This window comes from Chiloscyllium plagiosum, unplaced genomic scaffold (genome assembly GCF_037043375.1).
Source record: "Chiloscyllium plagiosum isolate Xiang-an unplaced genomic scaffold, Cpla_swu_hap1 HiC_scaffold_8, whole genome shotgun sequence".
NCBI lineage: Eukaryota > Metazoa > Chordata > Chondrichthyes > Orectolobiformes > Hemiscylliidae > Chiloscyllium > Chiloscyllium plagiosum.
In genome coordinates this window covers 61,450,819-61,473,008 of record NW_028270146.1, presented here as the reverse complement: position 1 = coordinate 61,473,008, position 22,190 = coordinate 61,450,819, and the positions used below count along the sequence as shown (strand labels likewise).

General features: G+C 40.2%; 1 protein-coding gene across 1 annotated transcript in view; it reads left to right on the top strand.

The window, feature by feature from the left end:
• Positions 1-22,190, top strand: part of ccdc175 (coiled-coil domain containing 175) — an 81,277-nt gene that overhangs the window by 6,748 nt on the left and 52,339 nt on the right. Inside the window, exons 3-5 of the mRNA XM_043698439.2 lie at positions 4,330-4,441; positions 18,925-19,060; positions 19,302-19,530. Of these exons, the coding sequence (XP_043554374.2) occupies positions 4,330-4,441; positions 18,925-19,060; positions 19,302-19,530 (477 nt within the window). The remainder of the gene's footprint in view (positions 1-4,329; positions 4,442-18,924; positions 19,061-19,301; positions 19,531-22,190) is intronic.

Sequence of the window (22,190 nt, the reverse complement as noted above, 5' to 3'; positions counted from 1 at the left end):
CACCAATTTTGGTGTCACCTGCAAACTTATTAACGATATCTCCTATATTCACATCCTGATCATTTATATAAATTACAAAAAGCAATGGACCCAACAGGTCACAGGCCTCCAGTCTGAAAAGCAACCCTCTACCACCACCCTCTGTCTTCTACCTTCACGCCAATTTTGTATCCAAATGATTAGCTCTCTCTTGATTCTATGTATTCTAACCTTGCTAACAAATCTACGCTGCAGAACTTTGTCAAACGCCTTGATCAATCTTCTTTGTCACTTCTTCAAAAAACTCAATCAAGTTAGTGAGGCATGATATCCCATGAAGAAAGGCATGTTGACTATTCCTAATCAGTTCTTTCCAAATACATGTAAATCCTACCCCTCAGAATCCCTTCTAACATCAATTACTCATCACTGACCTCAGGCTCACTGGTCTATAGTTACCTGGCTTTACCTTACTGCCTTTGTTGAATAATGGCACCATATTAGCTACCGTTCAGTCTTCCAACACCTCACCCGTGACTATTGATGATGCAGATGTCTTAGCAAGAGGTCTATCTCAGCAATTACATCCCGAGCTTCCCACAAAGTTCTAAGTTACACCTGATCAGGTCCCAGGGATTTATCTTTCCTTATGTGTTTTAAGATTTACAGCACCACCTCATCTGTAATATGGGCACTTTGAGATATCACTATTTATTTCTCCAAGTTCTCTAGCTTCCATATCCTTCTCCACAGTAAATGGACCAATTGGAAATGAAGATGGAGGCAATGACAAATTTACAGGAACCAGGGGCTGTGATGGGTGGCAGTTTTGGAAGGTAGAAAAACCGCAGACATGGTCAGGTAGATGGATTACCACCAGGAAAGGTAGGCAGGCTATGCAGGAGTCTTCTGTGGCGATGCTGTTTGGAAAATGTCAGTGGTTGTGGACTGTTCGTCATGTATTACTGACAGTTAGGTTACTGGTACTAAGACTGGCTCTACTATAATGTTAGGTATGTTAGCTTTCAAGCGATCAATGGTGATAGGGGACTCTCTGGTCGGGGGCACATACAGCTGTTTTTGCGACTGACCGTGAGACATCAGGATAGTGTCTTGACTCCCTGGTGCCAGGGTCAAGGATGTCTCCGAGATGGTGCAGAATATTCTCAAAGGGCAGAGTTACCAGCAGGAGGTTGTTGTCCATGTTGGAACCAATGACATAGGAAGAGAGAGGGATGAGGTTCTGAAGAGACAACATCAGAAATTAGGCAGGAGGTTAAAAAGTAGGTTCTCAAGGGTATTCATATCTAGACTACTCCTGGTGAGATTAAGAATAGGAGGATAGAGCAGATGAATGTGCTGGTGCAGGGGGCAGGATTTGCATTTTTGGATCATTGGAATCGCTTCCGGGGTAGAAGTGATCTGTGTAAGAAGGACTGGTTGCACCTGAACCGGAAAGGGTCGAATATCCTTGTGGGGAGATTTGCTAGTGCTACCCAAGAGGATTTAAACTAGTAAGGGAGGGGACCCAAAGTGATAAATCTAAGGTTGACAAGAGGATCGAGTCAAATAGTCAAAGCAGGCAAGAGTAAGGTAGGTCTGATAAATTAAGCTGCATTTACTTCAATGCAAGAGACCTGACGGGTAAGGCAGATGAATGCAGGGCATGGTGGGAACACGGGACTGGGATTTCATAGCTATTACAGAAACGTGGCTCAGGGAAGGGCGGAGCTGGAAGCTTAATGTTCCAGGGCATAGATGCAATAGGAAGAATAGAAAGGGTGGGCAAGAGAGAGGGGGGAGTGGTGTTTTTGGTTAAGGGTAACATTATATGGCTGTATTTAGGGAGGATATTCCTAGGAATGCATCCAGTGAACTTATTTGGGTGTAACTGAGAAATAAGAAAGGGATGATCACCCTACTGACAACCCCAATAGTCAGCAGAAATTGAAAACCAAATTTGTAAGGATATCTCAGATATCTGTAAGAATGATAGGGTTATAATGGTAGTGGATTTTAATTTTCTAAACATAGATTGAGACTGCCATAGTGTTAAGGGCTAGGATAGATGGGAATTTAAGTGTATACCAGAAAATTTTCTTATTGAGCTTGTGGATGTACCTACTAGTCAAGGAGCAAAACTTGACTTTTTCTCGGGAAATAAGGCAGGGTGAGTAACTAAGGTGTCAGTGGGGGACCATTTTGGGGTTAATGATAATTCAATGAGTTTTAAAATAGTTATGGAAAAGGTAGACCTGATCTAAAAGTTAAAGATCTAAATTGGAGTAAGGTTTTATTAGGCAAGAACTTTCAAAAGTTGGTTGGGAGAAGCAATTCACTGCTAACCGGATGGTTGGAAAGTGGGAGGCCTTCAAAAATAAGGTAATGAGAGTCCAGAGGCAGTATGTTCATGTTAATGTGAAGGGCAAGGCTGGTATGTGTAGGGAATGCTGCATAACTAGAGATATTGAGGCTCTAATCAAGGAAAAGAAGGAAGCATATATGTGGTAGAGACAGCTGGGATTGAGTGAATCCTCTAGGAGTATAAAAGCACTAGGAGTATATTTACAAGGGAAATCAGGAGGGCAAAGAGGGAACATAAGACAGCTGCAGCAAATAGAGTTAAGGAGAATCCAAAGAGATTCTACAAATGCATTAAGAGCAAAAGAGTAACTAGGGAGATAATAAGACCCCTTAAGGATCAACAAGGCTGTCTACGTGTGGAACTGCAAGTGATGGGTATGATATGAAATGAGTATTTCACAGATGACATAATATTTACGGCATTTTCCCAACTTATGTTTGTAGTTTTAGTTGCAGTGTAGGAACTGTGACAGTCAATTGTGTATACTGTATCATAAAAGTTTACATGTCTAGGTCACTGCATCTCAATGGAATTTCCATCAATTAAAATTGATCGGCAGAAAATCCTACAGAGCCTATTCACCAACATAATATTCATTCCTGATGCACAAAGCTCTGTATTTGGAACTGATTTTTATAACCTCACAAATATAATAGAATCATAGAATCCCTACAGTGTGGAAGCAGCTCATTTGACCTATCAAGTCCACTTCAAACAGAATCACACCCAGACCCAACCTTTCACCCTGTAACCCCCTACTTTTTCCCATGGCTAATCTAACTTACCTGCACATCCCTGGACACTATTGGCAATTTTGCATGGCCAATCTACCTAACCCACACAATTTTGGACTGTGGGAAGAAATTGGAGTACCTGAAGGAAACCCACACAGACACAGGGGGAATGTGCAAACTCCACTCTCACAGTTGCCTGAGGCTGGAATTGAACCTGGATTCCTGTGCAGCAGTGCTAACTACTGAGCCACTATGCTAGCAATCTCTCAAGTGTAGTTCCATAGTGACAGCAGTATATTATTTTTGTGTTAGTATGGAGCAAAGCTTTTATGCTGGACCTGGCATAACAGATAGGAGAAAGTGAGGTCTGCAGCTGCTGGAGATCAGGGTCGAGAGTGTGTTGCTGGAAGAGCACAGCAGGTCAGGCAGCATCTGAGCAGCAGGAGAATCAATGTTTTGGGCCAGAGCCCTTCATCAGGAACGGCATAACAGGTGACTGATGCTCAAGTATAGTTCCTAAATTTAGGTGACATTTGTTTTGGAATTCCATACCTGATCCTGTGAGGTGCATGGCCTCCATTCCTAAATTCGAAATCTCTGTGCATAAAAGCTCTGCACCTGAGATGCAAGCTCATCTAAACTCATTGACATTGTCTTGGTGGAAGCATGTTTAATACACTGTGTAGGGCACACCATCCAGGACAGAAAGCTAACTCCACATGGAAAAGTAGTATATTTTATTTGGTTTAAAATATGAAAAATGATGCGCACTGTAACTTTAAACTCTGCATAATATTTATATACATATGTGTAGAGTTTAAAGTTACAGTGCACAGAATTTTTCATGTTTTAAACCAAATAAAATATACTACTTTTCCATGTGAAGTTAGAATTAAATTCCTTACAGTGTAGAATAAGCCCACACCGACCTTCCAAAGAGTAATCTACCCAGACCCATTCCGCTACCCTACATTTACCCCTGACTAATGCACCTAACCTACACATCTCTGAACACTATGGGCAATTTGGCATGGCCAGTTCACCTAACCTGTGCATCTTTGGATTGTGGGAGGAAACCAGAGCATCCGGAGGAAACCCACACAGACACGGGGAGAATGTGCAAACTCTGCACAGACAGTCACGCGAGGCTGGAATCGAGCCCAGGTCCTTGGTGCTGTGAGGCAGCAGTGTTAACCACTGAGCCACTATGCCACCCTCATTAAATAATGCTGTACAATGACATTTTTTTAGGAAGAAATTAGAAGGAACATTCTTGAAGTACTTGAAGTGGAAACGATTGAAGCCAGTAACCTGCGTCACAAATTGAATAATCTTCCTAATGAATTAATGCAACAAATGACAGGTAAGATGAGATGATGCTGCTTTGATACATTATATCTTAGTTATGACATTTATCATAACATGAATGCTTCAGGAAGTAATGTGGTAATAATTCATAGAATTTGCAAGCGCAAAAGCTACTGGTGGAAGTGGAGCTGCATCTCAACTCAAATAATAAAACCCATGGTATTCAACTTTATGCTGAAACGCTGCAATTCTGACATTTAAGTAACAAGTACTAGGATTATTCAGCAGATCGGCAGCATATGTTTGAAAAAGATTCAGAGTTAATGGACAGTAATATACTGTCGTGATTCTAACATTGGGCCCTTCCTTCTGAGTTAATGCATCGAGTCTGATAAAGAGTGACTAGATTCAAAACATAAACTCTGCTTTCTCCATACAAATGCCGCCAGACCTACTGAGTTTCTCCAGCAATTTTTGCTTTGTTTCAGATCTCCAGCATCCACAGTTCTTTGTTTTGTTTTAGGTAAAAAAAAACAACTAGAAATAGATCACTTAGACTGAGTGGAATGTCTTTTGAAGGACATTGCAACTTTCAACATATTTTCCAGGGAAACAAGGGACTGATCTCCTAATGCCATTTATCTCCAAAAAGTGCTGAGCATTGTGAAGGTTGATATAAGATGTAACTTGACTGTATTGTTTAAAGCAAAATTCCCTTTTCTTTGCCAAATGCATTAGTTACCTGCTAAGAAATAGAGTTAGAGACAAAAACAAAATGCAAATGCTGGAATCCAAAGTAGGCAAGCAGAAGGCTGGAAGAAATAGAGTTATAGAACATAGAAACAGACTTTTCGGTCCAACCAGTCCATGCTAACCATAATCTCAAACTAAACTGGTCCCACCTGCCTGCCCTTGACCGATATTCCTCCAAACATTTCTTATTCATGTATTTATCTAAATGTCTTTTAAACATTGTAACTGTATCCAAATTCATCACTCCGCTGAAAGTTCATTCCACAAACCATTCTTTGTAAAAAAAAGTTGTCATTCTCAAATCTTTCTCCTCTCACTTTTTAAAAAAAAATGCCCCTACTCTTGAAATCCCCCACCCTAGAGAAAAGACACCTGCCATTCACCTTATCTATATTCCTCATGATTTTATAGACCTCTATATGGTCACCCCTCAACCTCCTATGGTTCAGTGAAAAAGGTCCCAGCCTACCCAGCCTCTCGTTATAATTCAAACCCTCCATTCCCAGTAACATCCTGGCAAGTCTTTACTGAACCCTATCCAACTTAATAGTTTAATCTATGCTCATTTTAGTTTATTTGTTTGGTAAATGTCTTAAAAGTCTTCTCTTTTGGTAGCTTCCTTTGGTGGCTGGGACATATCTCTCTCTCAAAAAGTTATTGATCTTTTACAGAGATTTTAAACATATAATTTCAGTGACTTGAGTAATAATGCAAGGCAAGTGGAAATGGTAGTTGGCTGAAAAGTCAGAGTCATGGTTGTTAACTGAACTGTGGTGTGTCCTCACATAGAGAATGCTTTCCTGTGAATAATAAATAAATTAGTAGATTACATGGAGTGATCTCTGTTTCAATTCGAAGGAATGTGTAGGGTCCAGGATGGTGGAAAAGGCAGAGGTGAATGAGCTGGTATTGTATCTCTTGTACTTCCATACAAGAATCCTTATTTTGGAGAGAACGTGTAAGAGTGATAGAAGAGTGGACTAGGATCCTACAAAGGGAATGTTTTCTCTGGAATTCTACAAAGAAATTAATTGATACGTTTGGAGTTGACATCTTAGTGGAGCTGGTGAATGATGATCCATTGAATGCAATACATGTTGAATGAAGTGCAATTTTTGTAAGTACTTATGTGGAAGGTTGTCTCTGCAGAATAGATGTAATGCTGATCAAGAAGTTAGAGAAATAGAGTGTAATTTTTACAGGTGACAGAATTTAACTATGTAAAAATTGAAAGAACTGTGGATGCTGTAAATCAGAAACAAAAACATTCACTCCCCTTTCTCTCCAGATTCTGGCCAGAGCTGTTGAGATTATTTAACTGTGTGTGTGTGTGTGTGTGTGTGTGTGTGTGTGTGTGTGTGTGTGTGTGTGTGTGTGTGTGTGTGTGTGTGTGTGTGTGTGTGTGTGTGTGTGTGTGTGTGTGTGTGTGTGTGTGTGTGTGTGTGTGTGTGTGTGTGTGTGTGTGTGTGTGTGTGTGTGTAATGTCTTCGTCCAGAGAGGGGTGAACCTTTGAAATTTGTTACCATAGAAAGTAGTCAAGACCTAAACATTGTATGATTTCAAGAACAAATTGGATATAGCACTTGGGGTTAAAGGGATCAAATGATATGGTCAGGTCAAAGAGGAAGAGGCTATGAGTTGGATGATCAGCCATGACCATAATGAATGGTGGAACAGGCTCGAAGGCCTAAATGGCCTACTCCTGCATCTACTTTCCATTTCTACATGTGATCAAGATAATTATGAAAGCCAGTGAGCTGTAATAGATTTTGGTTGACATCGTTTTCTTTGAAATAGAACTGCATAAAGGATCCAGAGAAGAGTTCAGATTAGCCTATCTGAAGGGAAGGGAGCGTAAGAAATTTGAAATATAGTTAGTTAAATATTTGAGTTTGTTGTAATCATTCTTGCATAATCTATTTTTTTTTTATTTAAAACACCATCCAAAGTTAAGAATAAAGTTCAAGGGAAATGACCGATCTCTTTTGTCATTTCGTGAAAGCAGACGGAATTTGTTTGGCCAATATCTCATCTTTGAAACAATAATTTTTAAATTATTATTTCAAAGCTGGGTAGGAGGGTGAACTGTGAGGAGAATGTGGAGATGCTTCAGTATGATTTGATTTCATTTTATTGTCACATCTATTTTACATAGAATACAATAGAATACAATGAAAATCTTCCATTTGTCACGACAATATGGCACCATTTTGAGTAATAAGGGGGGGAAAGAAAGATATATCTTGAAGAGAGTCCAGTCAGTCAGTCCTGGCACCTGTGCTGCCTTCCCTCATCTTGGACAAGCTGAGAGAGTGGGCAAATCATATCGGATGCAATATAATATGGATAAATATAGGATTATCCACTTTGGTAGCAAAAGCAAAAAGGCAGATTATTATCTGACTGACAGTAGATTGGGGAAGGTGCATTGATACCTCGGTGTCCTTGCACAAATGTCGCTGAAAGCAAGCAAGCGGAGTAGCAGTGGGTAAAAAAGGAAAATGGTATGTTGGCCATCATAACATGAGGATTTGAGAACAAGTGCAGGGATGTCTTGCTGCCCCTCTACAAGACCTTGGTGAGACCTCGGTGGTGGGCAAGTTGTTGGAGGGAATCCTGAGCGACAGGATGTACATGAATTTGGAAAGGCAAGGACTGATTCAGGATAGTCAACATGGCTTTGTGTATGGGAAATCATGTCTCACAAACTTGATTGAGTTTTTTGATGAAGTAACAAAGAAGATTGATGAGGGCAGAGCAGTAGATGTGATCTATATGGATTTCAGTAAGGCGTTCGACAAAGTTCCCCATGGTAGACTGATTAGCAAGGTTAGATCTCATGGAATACAGGGAGAACTAGCCATTTGGATATAGAACTGGCTCAAAGGTAGGAGACAGAGGGTGGTGGCGGAGGGTTGTTTTTCAGACTGGAGGCCTGTGACCAGTGGAGTGCCACAAGGATCGGTGCTGGGCCCTCTACTTTTTGTCATTTACATAAATGATTTGGATGCGAGCATAAGAGGTACAGTTAGTAAGATGCAGATGACACCAAAATTGGAGGTGTAGTGGACAGCAAAGAGGGTTACCTCAGATTACAACAGGATCTTGACCAGATGGGCCAATGGGCTGAGAAGTGGCAGGTGGAGTTTAATTCAGATAAATGCGAGGTGCTGCATTTTGGGAAAGCAAATCTTAGCAGGACTTATACACTTAATGGTAAGGTCCTAGGGAGTGTTGCTGAACAAAGAGACCTTGGGAGTGCAGGTTCATAGCTCCTTGAAAGTGGAGTCGCAGGTAGATAGGATAGTGAAGAAGGCATTTGGTATGCTTTCCTTTATTGGTCAGAGTATTGAGTACAGGAGTTGGGAGGTCATGTTGCGGCTGTACAGGACATTGGTTAGGCCACTGTTGGAATATTGCGTGCAATTCTGGTCTCCTTCCTATCAGAAAGATGTTGTGAAACTTGAAAGGGTTCAGAAAAGATTGACAAGGATGTTGCCAGGGTTGGAGGATCTGAGCTACAGGGAGAGGCTGAACAGGCTGGGGCTGTTTTCCCTGGAGCATCGGAGGCTGAGGGGTGACCTTATAGCAGTTTACAAAATTATGAGGGGCATGGATAGGGTAAATAAGCAAAGTCTTTTCCCTGGGGTCGGGGAGTCCAGAACTAGAGGGCATAGGTTTAGGGTGAGAGGGGAAAGATATAAAAGAGACCTAAGTGAAACTTTTTCACGCCGAGGGTGGTACGTGTATGGAATGAGCTGCCAGAGGATGTGGTGGAGGCTGGTACAATTGCAACATTTAAGAGGCATTTGGATGGGTATATGAATAGGAAGCGTTTGGAGGGATATGGGCCGGGTGCTGGCAGGTGGGACTAGATTGTGTTGGGATATCTGGTCGGCATGGACGGGATGGACCGAAGGGTCTGTTTCCATGCTGTACATCTCTATGACTCTATGACTGCATCTGGAATATTGTGTGCAGTTTTAGTTTCCATATGTGAGGAAGGACATTCTAGCTAAGGAGGGAGTGCAATGAAGGTTTACCAGACTTATTCCTGGGATGGAAGGATTGGCATATGAAAAGAGACTGAATCAGTTAGGGCTATATTTAATGGAGTCTAGAATGAGGGGGGTAGGGTGGTTCTCATAGAAATATAGAATTCGAACAGGACTAGACAGGGTTAATGTAGGAAAGATAACCGGAGAGTCCAAAACCACGGGTCACAGTCTAAGAATACAGGGTAGACCATTCAGCACTGAGATGCAGAGAAATCCCTTCTCCCAGAGAGTGGATAGTCTGTGGAACTCTGTGTTACCAAAAGCAGTGGAGGCCAGAACCTTTTATGTTTTCAAGAAGCAGTTAGATGTAGTTCTTAGGGCTAACGAGATCAAAGAATATGGGGAGAAAATAGGAAAGGGATACTGAGTTGGATGATGAACTATGGTCATATTAAATAGTGAAGCAAGCTCGTAGAGCAGAATACCCTATCCCTGCTGGGGTGGGGTTTCTGTGTTTCTGTAACATTTACAACTTCATCATTGTAGATACATCTGATTGCCAATGATTGCTTTAACCATTTTGAACAATAAGTTAACATGGTTAATGTCGGCTGTCCCTCAGTTCAAGAATGATGACTACTTAGAAACATGCATTTCTCAGTGGATCTTCATATGATTGGACAGGCCAATTCATGACACTCAGATCTTTGAAGGCTTGGGATCCAGGGTTTACTTCCCTTGGTTTCCTTCTGTGCTTCTACTCTGTAAGTAAGTAATTAAAGATTTAACATCGAAGTGATATTTTGCTGAGATTGAGTGTCTGTAAAGGGTATTGTGAGGATTTTTTCTTTTTTGCTGATCATGGTAAGGATCTTTCTAAATTGACTTATAAACAGTAGAGTTTTTGTTCTTGTGTGATAAACTTGTGTTTGCTTGTTATAAGTGACTATCATGAGAACCAAATTGTGAAAGTAAAGGATTTATAATCCATCAAGTCAGGCTTCATTCTGAGATCTGACTTGTCTAGTGTTACCATAATGAAGAGGTTAGTAACAGTTCCTTTTGGTGACTTTATACACATTCACCAGATTTGATTATTTCTGTCACTGTCTCTCCCTGAGGTGCACAACCAGCATTTAGTTCAGTAACGTATCTTTGCTAACTGAACTTTAAAAAAGCCCTGACTATGTAAACTGTTAAAGTAGTTTTTAAGTCTCTTTCCAGCTCTGGAAACCTGGACTGCCTCAAACAATTCTTTCCTTCTGTATGAAACTTCTTCTCAACTAAAGTTTGATTGTGATCTTGAGTCCATAGATAGTTCTGTGTCATATGCGTTATATGATGTGTGAAGTATATATAGAGTTTGGATTTTAAGTCAGTAGCCTGTGGGTTTTGTCTGTGTATTAAGGAGTTCAACAATTAACTTGTCAGATTTTCTGGAGTCATAATTTTAAACCAGTATGTATCAGAGAACAGCTGACTGGAAGTCTTCCTGAAATGCTAATGTAAGTTTGGGTTTCACCATGAGAGAGGGAGCAGCATTGAAAGGCATTAGCTTGCTCATAATTTGAAAGAATGAAGATTTATTTTTGTTTTAAAAAGACACAGATTGTAAAGCTTTATTTTGGTTCACAGAAGGCATGGCTAGGATTAGACATAAATGCAGTTTCCACCAGAGAGATATTTAGAATATTTAGGAAATCGGTTACAAAAGTATAAGGGATTTGGTTAGAACCTAAAAGAGATTATTTGGCTGAGAAAATGTATTTATACAACTGAGTTCATTCAAGAAAAAGGCTATCAAGCTGCCAAGACAGGGAATTGAAATAAACAGTTAAATTAAACCTGTAGATATGATAGAGAATGGAATTCCCTCTGGTATTTAAACAGTGTAAAGTGATGGTGTTGGGATAGATGGGATTTTACTCTGCTGTGTGTTTTGAGATCTTTAAAGATGTGTTATATGAAAACAACATTGTTAGTTGCACTTTATCTCAATTCCTTTTGTATAATAAACTTCTGTTTTAATGCAAAAAACTAAATCTGTGGCATTATGCAATTATGTATCAGTGTAAGACTACTACGTTAAATACAGTCGGTTCTACTATGAATCACTTTTCTTCAATGCAGTTGAATAATTGAGACCATTATTTGTAGAATACAACCCTTCCAAACCTGTATAGGCTATAATGCAATTCCGGTCCCATTGGTTTAAATGGTGCTGTTATTATGCAATTTTTTTAACGCGGGATCGGACAGGAATTGAATTATCATGTTATATCAGATTAAAAATCACACAACACCAGGTTATAGTTGGACAGGTTTACTTGGAAGCACTAGCTTTCGGAGCGCTGCTCCTTAATCAGGTGGTTGTGGAGTACAAGATCGTAAGACACAGAATTTATAGCAAAACCTTATAGTGTGATGTAACTGAAATTATATATTGAAAAAGACCTGGATTGTTTGTTAAATCTCTCATCTTTTAGAATGACCATGTTGGTTTCAGTTCTTTCATATGTAAATCCCAGAACTTTTTTAAAGTTACATTCTCAAGTGAACTTGAACAATAGGTGCCATGTTGGCCCAGATAATGTATTGAAGGTGTGAGGTGCCCTTGTGAGGCTGTCTGTGCCCCAATGTTCAGACTGATTCTAATCAAAAATAGGGATTTACAGAATATATTCACGCAATTTTTGAGCAAAACAAAATATAATTCTGCAAGTACAAATTCACCCCACAAACCTATATATGTGTGTGTGTGTGTGTGTGTGCAGGGGGGTATGGGTGTCTGAGAGTGAGTGTATGTGTGTGAGTGTGAGTGTAAAGGAGTATAAGTCTGTGAGAGGCGTGTGTGAGTATGTATGTATGAGCATATGAGAGAGCGCGCTTGTGTATGAGAAAGGGTCTGCGTGAGTGTATGGATCTGTAGGAGTGTGTGTGTGTCTTTGGGGAGATGTGTGTGTGTGTCTGTCTCTCTGTCTGTAGGAGTGTCTGTGTGTGTGTGTGAGAGAGAGACTTTGCCACTGCACCTCTTGCAAGCTCCTCAATCATCTTGTGCACCAACTCTACAGCAGGCACCACAACATTGAAATTAAGATGGAGTCCACACTCTCATCCCACACTCAGGATACAGCAGTACAGTTACAAAACTTTGCCAAACAGGCAGGGCAACAAAAGCACACCACGTACATGCAAAACAAGAACAAGAAATTAGAGAAACTTGGCACCACCACCAGCAGTAGCCAAGCCCGTCCTGGCACCACAGGGGAAGTCGATCGTCAATTTGTCCATCCATTCCTTTCAACAGGAAGAGATTGAAGTTCTTAGCAGGGATCTCAATTTCTGCCCCATCACCAAAATGGACCCCATGGGTCTTGCAGCAGACATTGAGGAATTCATCAGACAAATGAGACTCACGGAATTCTTTCAAGATGCCAGCAGTGATCCCAATGAGCCCACCGAGGAACCGGAACAGTCATCACAGGGATTCGTAGAGGGGTGACCAAAGAAGAGTCAACTTACACCCCACCGGAGGGCCACTGTCCTGGGCTTGATATGTATGCTCAAACCGTCAGGAAATATATAAATGCCAGATTCATCAGCTACACCCACAAGGTAGAGCAAAACATCACTCGATCACAATGCAACGTCATCCATGCTCTCAAAACCAATCGCAACATTGTCATCAAACTAGTAGCAAAAGGAGGAGCCATCATCATTCAGAATAGAACAGTTTACTGCAAGGAAGTGTACTGACAACTGAACAGCCAGAAACATTACAGGCAACTACCGGCTGACCTGACCAAAGAACATACCTGTGAACTAAACACATTGATCAAGACTTCTGATCCAATCCTTCAGGGTTCCTTATGTGCCCTCATCCCATGTACATCTCACATAGGTGACTTCTACTGCCTTCTGAAAATACACAAAGCCAATACACCAGGACGTCCCATTGTATCAGGCAATGGGACCCTGTGTGGGAACCTCTCTGGCTCTGTCATAGGCACCTTGAAACCCATTGTACAGGGGACCCCCAGCTTCTGTCGTGACACTACAGATTTCTTACAGAAACTCAGCACCCATGGGCCAGTAGAACCAGGAACACTCCTTGTCACAATGGACATTTCCGCACTCTACACCAGCATCCCCCACAATGACAGCATCACGGCAATAGCCTCAGTACTCAACACCAACAACTGCCAATCTCCAAACACCATCCTACAACTCATCCGCTTTATCCTCAACCACAACATTTTCACCTTTGACAACCAGTTCTTTATCCAGACACACAGAACATCCATGGGGACCAAATTTGCACCCCAATATGCCAACATTTCCATGCACAATTCGAACAAGACTTCTTCTCTTCGCAGGATGTCCAACCAACACTATGCACCAGTTACACGGATGACATTTTTTTCCTCTGGACCCATGGAGAGGAGTCTCTGAAACAGCTACACAGTGATATCAACAAATTTCATCCCACCATCAAACTCACCATAAACTACTCTCTACTACCTGTCTTATTCTTGGTCATGTGCATCTCCATCAAGGATGAGCACCTCAGCACCTATTCTCACAATGCTACACTTCTCCAGCTTCCACCCTAAATGCATTAAAACAACCATTCCCTACAGACAAGCCCTATGCTTACACAGGATCTGTCCAGATGACGAGGAACGTGTCGAGCACTTGGAAATACTCAAGGATGCCCTCATAAGAACAGGATACAATGCTCAAATCATTGACTGCCAGTACCAATGTGCCACAGCGAGAAACCATAATGACCTCCTCAGGAGACAGACACAAGCTCTAACCAACAGGGTACCCTTCGTTGTCCAGTGTTTCCCAGGAGCTGAAAAACTACGCCATGTTCTTCACAGCCTGCAACACATTATCAGTGAGGATGAGCACCTCACCAAGACCTTGCCCACACCTCCACTGCTCGCCTTTAAACAACCACCAAACCTCAAACAGATCATTGTTCGTAGCAAACTGCCCGGCTTTCAGGACAACACCATACAACCTTGTCATGGTAGATGCTGCACGACGTGTCAGAGTGTGGACATGGATACCAACCTTACACGTGGGGACACCTCCCACCTTGTACGTGGCAGGTACTCATGTGACTCAGCCAACATTATCTATCTCATAACACTGCAGGCAAGGATGCCCTGAGGTATGGTGCATTGGCGAGACTAAGCAGAGGCTACAGCAACGGATGAATGGACACTACACAACAATTAACAGACAAGGCAGACTTTGTGACAGGCTACAACGCAAAGTGGCCAAACAGAGGCTGATAGCCAAGGTTGGTACTCATGGGGATGGCCTCAACCAGGACCTTGGGTCATGTCACACTACAGGTGACCCGAACACACACACACGCACACACACACACTCATGCAGACCCTCTCTCATACATAAACTCTCTGTCATACAGTCACACATACACACCCTCACACGCACCCTCTCACAGACGTATACCCCTCTACACTCATGCACATACACATGCACACACACATACATTTGTGGAGTGAATTTGTACTTGCGGAATTACTTTTTATTTTGCTCAAAAGCGGCATGAATCCACATAAGATTCTATAAGTCCCTTTTTTAGATTAAAATCGGTCTGAACATTGGGGCACAGAAAGTCTCACACAGGACACGTCACACCTTCAATGCATTGTCTGGGCCAACGTGGCACCTATTGTCAAAATTCATTTGAGAATGTAACTTTAGAAAAGTTCTGGGATTTACATATGAAAGAACTGAAACCAATATATTTATTCTAAAAGATGAGAGATTTAACAAACAATCCAGATCATTTTCAATATATAATTTTGGTTACATCACACTGTAAACTTTTGCTATAAATTCTGTTTCTTAAGATCTTAGATACCACAACCACCTGATGAAGGAGCAGCACTCCGAAAGCTAGTGCTTCCAAATAAACCTGTTGGATTATCACCTGGTGTTGTGTGATTTTTAGCTTTGTACACCCCGGCACCTCCCAATCATGATGTTATATTGGAACAAACTGTAATTTTAAAAAAATCTACCAAGTCAGATCTGAGTCTGGGGTCTGACTTGTCCAGTAGCAACATCAGCTGAGATCATAACAAGGAGAAGTTAAACTTTGTAAGCATTGCCTCATTTAACTCTCCAAGTTGTTTATTTAGTCATTTAGCTTAGTTCACGTGTTTTCCTAAAAATTATGTCTGTAATCATTGTTCAAATGTAACTTTCTGATCTGTTAAGACAGATAAATCACATTCACAGAACAAAAACCAACAACTCATTTACCTCTAAATCCAAATTCATAAATGATACTACAAAATACAAACAAAACATATACTGCAAGTGACCGGGAATTAGTGAGACAACTTACTGAAGCACAGAAAGTGCATGTCAGCACTTAAAATGTTAAATCACTATTTGAGCTTTTGAAAGAACACATTGTACACATACAGGACCCAACAATGAAAATGTGGAGCCAAATTGCTGCTGAACCTGAGACCCCAAAGCCATATATAATTGAAACCAAAACTGGGAAGCAAATGACAAGAAATAGTCTATATCCAACCTACAATTAAGCTGGAAAACCAGAAGAACAACATCACTACTGAGCAAGACACAGTTAGTAAAAGTAAGCATGAACTCCTACAACAACAGGAGCAACATGCAAAGTGACCTGTCCCACCTGTCAATCTTCCTTCCCGCCTATCTGCTCCACCCTCGTCTCCGACCTATCACCTTTACCCCCACTTCTATCCACCTTTTGCACTCTCAGCTACCTTCTCCCAGCCTCACCCCCCCCCCTCCCATTTATCTCTCCACCCCCGAGGCTCCCAGCCTCATTCCTGTTGAAGGGCTCCTGTCCAAAACATCGATTTTCCTGCTCCTCGGATGCTGCCTGACCTGCTGTGCTTTTCCAGCAACACACTCTCAAAAATGTCTGTGTAGAGTGCCAATTCACCACGAACAACAATGAATTACAAATTTTCAAGATGGAGGCACATCTTATTCACAGTATGGCTCAAATGATAATATTTTTAGAGAAGAGTACATTCTATAAAAGACTATAAAGTGTTCAGTTTATTTCCCAAAAATGTTAACTGGTGAACTTTAATGTAGAAAAGTTAATGATGCTATCAGTTATAGTGACAAGGAACATTGTGTTTTAAAATAAGAGCCATCTTTTGTTGTCCATAATGACCAACTAATCAGCCAGGAACCAAATGTATGAATTCCAGGGGTCAACATGGGGCTGCATTGGAGACAGGACTGCCATCTCGCAACCTAGCATGTTAACATTAAAAAAAGAACTCTAACCTTTTCAAACGTAAAGTGTGATTATTTCAAACTTTTTGAAACCTGAAGATAACTAGAAGAGTTATCCAAGTCATGGGAACTCATTGAAACTGAATCTTAATGCAAACTTAATTATCTCCAAGCCAAAACTGAACCAATCCCATTTGGCATTTATGTTTGCAGATTGTTATTAGATACTGGGGTGATCTTGTTGAAACTTATAATATCATTAAATGGGTAGATAGGATAGATGAAAGTAAGATCTTTCCCCTGGTTGGGGAGTCTAGAGCTGGGGGGGGTGGGGGGGGGGGGGGGGGGGTCACAATTTAAAAGTAAAGGGCCTGTCACCTAGGCCTGAGATGAGAACTTTATTATGAAGAGGATTGTGAATCTTTGGAAATCTCTACCACAAAGGGCTATCGAGGATTTTTTTTTGTGTTGAGGATTTCTAACTACTAATGGCATACAGGATTATGGGTATGGTGTGTAAGAAGGATTGAAATGTTGAATTAGCTACAATCGTATTGAATAATATAGCAGGCCAGTTGGGCTGAATGGCCTCCTCCTGTTTTTATGTTGGGGAAAGTTCAATCTCTCTCGTGTCCATAGCAGGGACACTGACAGACATTCTCTTGAATCACCAGCTTCCAATGGCTGAAGAACTCCTGCCAGAGGCAAATTGTGGCTTTTTAACCTTCCAGAAAAACCTCTGGCATGGTCTTCATTGCCAGACAAATCCAAAAGAAATCTCGAGAGTAACAGCAGGAAAGAATCTAATAAAAGCAAAATATTGCAGATGCTGGAAATTTGAAATAAAACTAGAAAATGCAGAAGACACTGTAGATCTTGCATGATTTATAGAGAGAGACAGACAGACAGTCAAGTCCAATGACTTTTCTTGAGAACCAGAAACTCTTCATTGCATTCAGAAGTTTGAAATAACTCCATAGAGGCCAACATCCTTTCACCAAGTTACCCTTTATTTACACATGGTTCTTGACATTGATCCAGCTTCCTGTGAGCCAGCCCTCAGAGCGAACAGAATCTCTGACACTCCTGTTTATTTTTGTCAGTCAAGGCTTCCTGATTGGATCAGATTAACCGCCCCAATCAAAGAACTCATATGCTATGAGGTCCACCAGGCTGATCTCATTACAATTGCTACACAACCTGATCAAAGCGTTTAGCTCAATAAATTGCAAGACGTGGTGAATAGTGTCTCACATGATTTGATGTCCAGGAAATGTCATCACAATCATGCATCTCTCAGACCCCTTCAAATTCCAGACTGAGGTCAAGCAAGGCTAAATGATAGTCTTCATTTCAGCTACCATCTTTCTGATGGTGGCTACTGATTTCATGTTAGGCCATACCAGAATTCTAAAAAAGTTCTGTTTTAAGCTTGACCAGGTAGATATTTTTCCTGACGATGAGAAAACCAATAACCAAGTTAACATCACTTTGGATTATTTGTATAATGTAATTATGTAATGTAGTTACCACCCTGTTGAAGTACTGGGAGCATCTTCAAAGAAAGATTAGGTGTGAAAGGACCTTGGTCTAGCATGTTTGAAATATATTTATTCAGAAACTGCTGAGGTTGGAATATACAAAAATTATTTGACCACTTTGTTCAGTTTTGGATATCAGCCAGTCAACAACAGGCTCCATGCAGCAGACAGAAATGGCATTCTAGAAATGAATGTTTCAGGAAGTCTTACAGTTTATAGGACCATGTAAGAAATATGCTCTTGATCATTCCTGTAGATTGGTGTTAAAACAGTTTCATTCTTATGAATATTATTATCATGCATTTTTTTCAGTTAAGGGTAGACTTAATTCTTCTTTAAACTCCATTTGCTTTCTTTATGACTGTTGAGATCAGAAGGTACCTCTGGTTTTGTCTGGTGCTCTCAGTGTGAAATATCTCTGTAAAATTGAGATATAATTGTTAATTATGCAATAATTTAAATCCATAACTTTTGGATCATAAGAGATGCTTTAGCAGTTGTTTTAGTCTTTAGCAGTTGTTTTGTTTTAAACTGACTTTCAAAACAAATTGGACAACATTCCAAATGGTAAACTATTAACTTTATTAATGACATGTCCAATTCAACTGTTATTTGCTTGTTATCCCTTACGCATGTGTACTTGTGCTGGTAAATATATGTTGAAATATAGTTTTTGGATGGTGGAATTGTTATTAGCATCATCAGAACTAGGACAAAGGCAGTTCTTCACCATTTTCTGAGGTAATTTGAGATTCCAGAGCCATTTTAGCATCGTCCAAAGTTTTTTTTAAAAAAAGATATCCTCAATGTCAGGCATTTCTTTTTGCTAATTTGTATTTGATGTCCTATGGGTTGAGAGGAACTTTAAAAAAATGAACTTCTCAAATACAGAACTGATTGAAGCTTCACTAAAATGTGACCTTTTTCTTAAAGAGTAAAACTGTTTCTTTTTTGCTTAGCCGCTATTCGTGCTGCCCGTGAGTCAAAAGCAACACTCTTGAAAGAACTGCAGGCAAAAATTGAGACTTTGACACAACAAATTGAATCATTAGAGAAGGAATACAATAGGCTGGAAAAAGAAAATGCCTCCCTGTGGTAAGCACATGTTCGTGACATGTCTTTCAGCAACATGCATCGTGCAGCATTGAACAACATATTCAACATTTCTGGTGGTTTCTAGTCTGCCCTGCTCCAATGACTCTCTGGCCATCAGAATGCACGGGTCAATGTCGAGCAATAACATTACAAAGTAATTATTTCTGTGCCATTGACCACATTAGGATTAACCTTTTTTTTCATCTATCATTGCTATTTTCTCTATCATTCCTTTTCTCAGTACTATACGACAAAAGGCAGGAGTACAACATGCTGATGTTGTTGGCTTATTAAATACTGTGATGAACAAGCGAACCAGCGACCAAATTGCATTGAATGAAACATATGACAATATACGAGATGTTCGACAGAAAATTATTATTGTAAGGAAAGATATCTCAAATTTGAAAAGTGAGATAGATGAAAAACAGAGAAAGTTTGAAGCAGAAAGGGAAATCCTGACTGCAAAGGTAATTTCTTATTATATTCTAAATAAAAATGAAAATTACAAAATGTATTGAACAAGAAATTTAAATGCAGAAATTGTGGTTTTTAATGAAGTAGGTTTCTGAGCATTTTATATGTCAGCCACCTCTAATTTTCTTTGTATTTGTACTCAGTGTGTCCCCACCTGCATGCACATCTAAAAGATTATATGAGTTTCAAGCACACACTTAGAAACTCCATTTACTGTAAATAGTTTCCTACTATGGCCTGTCTGTTAACCATTGTTGGAAATCAGCATCGCATTAAAAATGACTCCATCTGCCAAATTACTACAAGGTATGTTAAACAAATGACCAGACATCTGGACGTTGAGATGACCTGATTATGGACGCTTGACTGAGCTACAAGATGGCTAATGTACTCAACCCAAAAAGAGTATGTTTGCACATTTGTGAAGAGGAGTGCTAGCTTTATTTGATTGACAGTTTAATATAGAAAATAGGAGCAGCAATCAGGCCATTCAGCCCCTCAAGTCTGCTCCACAATTCATCAGGATCATAACTGATCATCCAACTCAATAGCCTATTCCCATATTTCGCTATATCCTTTGATCCCTTCAGCCCCAAGTGCTAAATCTAACTTCAACTTGAAATCATATAATGCTTTGGTCTCAACCACTTTCTGTGGTGGCAAATTTCACAAGCTCACCACTCTCAGGGTGAAGAAATTTCTCCTCATCTCAGTACTTAACTCCACCATAAGCTACATCCTTCCTGCTATATCATGCTCAATCCCATTAGAATTTTGTAAGTTTCTATGAGATCCCATCCCCCACTCTCCCCACACCCATCATTCTCTTGAATTCCAATGAATATATTCCTACTTTCTCAGGAATCAGTGCGATTAATCTTTGCTGGACTACTCTTTTGGCAATAAATTTCTTATTCAGAGAAGGAAACCAGAACTGCACACAATATTCCAGATGTTATCTCAACAAGTATAATTGCAGTAAGACATCCCTGCTCCTGCATTCAAATCCTCTCGCTACGAAGGCTAACATACCATTTGTCTTCTTTCACACCTTATGTACCACATGTTTATCTTTACCTAAAGGTGTACGAGGTCACCCAGGTCTCATTGCACTTTCCCCTCTACAAGTTATAGTCATTCAGATAATTGGCTTCATATTTTTGTTATCAAAGTGGATAACCTCACATTTGTCCACATTATGCTGCACCTGCCATGCCTTTGCCCATCACTCAGCTTGTCAAAATCACGCTGAAGCCTCTCTGCAGCCTCCTTACAGCTCGGCCTCCCATCCAGCTTTGTGTCATCTGCAAATGTTTTGACATTACATTTAGTTCTCTCATCTAAATCATTAAGATGTATATTGTGAGTAGCTGGGGTCTTAGCTAATACTAATCCCTGCGGTGTCCCACTGGTCACTGCCTGCTATTTATAAAAGGACCCATTTATTCCTATTTTGTATTTGTTGTCTGCTAATCATTTTTTTCTCCATCTCCGTGCACTGACCCCACCTTCTAATTTTACATGCTTTGACGTAGAACTTTGTCGAAAGCCTTCTCAAAGTTCAAGTAAACCACATCCATTGGCTTCCCCTCATCAACTCTGCTAGTTATATCCTCAAAGAATTCCAGCAGATTTGTCAAGCTTGATTTCCCTTTCATAAATCTACACTGACTCTGTCCAATCCTGGCATATTTTCCAAGTGCTCTGCTATTACATCTTTTAGAATGGACTCTAACATTTTCCCAATACTAATGTCAAGCTGATTGATATAAAATTCCCAGTTTTCTTTATACCTCTCTTTTTAAATGGAGGGGTCATAAGATTGTAGTAAGATTATTTTTATGTTTTCTCAATGCCTATTTGTTTATTTGCCCAATATTAAATGTTAAAAGAATTAAAGCTTTTGTCATTGATAAAATAAATGGCTGTATGTGAATGGTACTTTGTTAGATTGTAAGATGAACATTATTTTCTTTTCCCATAGAAGATTTTCAAAATATGTCTGTTTATATGCTCAGTTTCAAGAACATTTCACACACTAGCTAATGGTTAATTGGGTCTGTACACACTGTACACACATAGATTCATGGACTGACTTACTTGATGTTCCTACAGGCTTCAGGAACCTACTCTCTGGGAATGGAAATTTGAGCTCCAAGAAGGGCTTTAAATTGTGAACCCAATGCCACTTTAAACATATGTTAGGAATTGTGGCAGATCGTGGTCCAAACAAAAATGAAAAATATCGAGAAGTAGAGCTGCAATTTTAAAATGCAACCCTTCACACCTTCAATTTCATTCCTCTACCAGGGGTTTATTCAGTGTCAGGAGATAAAACTTCAGCATATGGTCTGAATTTAGTTCATTTCTTGGCCCCAATTGCATGCACTAATTTCCGCCAATTTTACTGAGATTTGTAGGAAAATTGGTGAACATGGCCAACAGAACAGCTCTTGGAATGGAGGCAGGTTGCCATCTAAATGCCTGATTCCCTTTGCAGAAGAAATTCAAGGCTATCTGTGTGGGTCAATATCTCCAGAGGAGAGATTTTTGTTTGCTTGAGTTTAGATGTTACTTGAATTTAGTTTTCAACAAATGCTTAAACTTAGCATGATTGTTCTAAATATAAAGCTTGGATTTTCTTTTATTATTT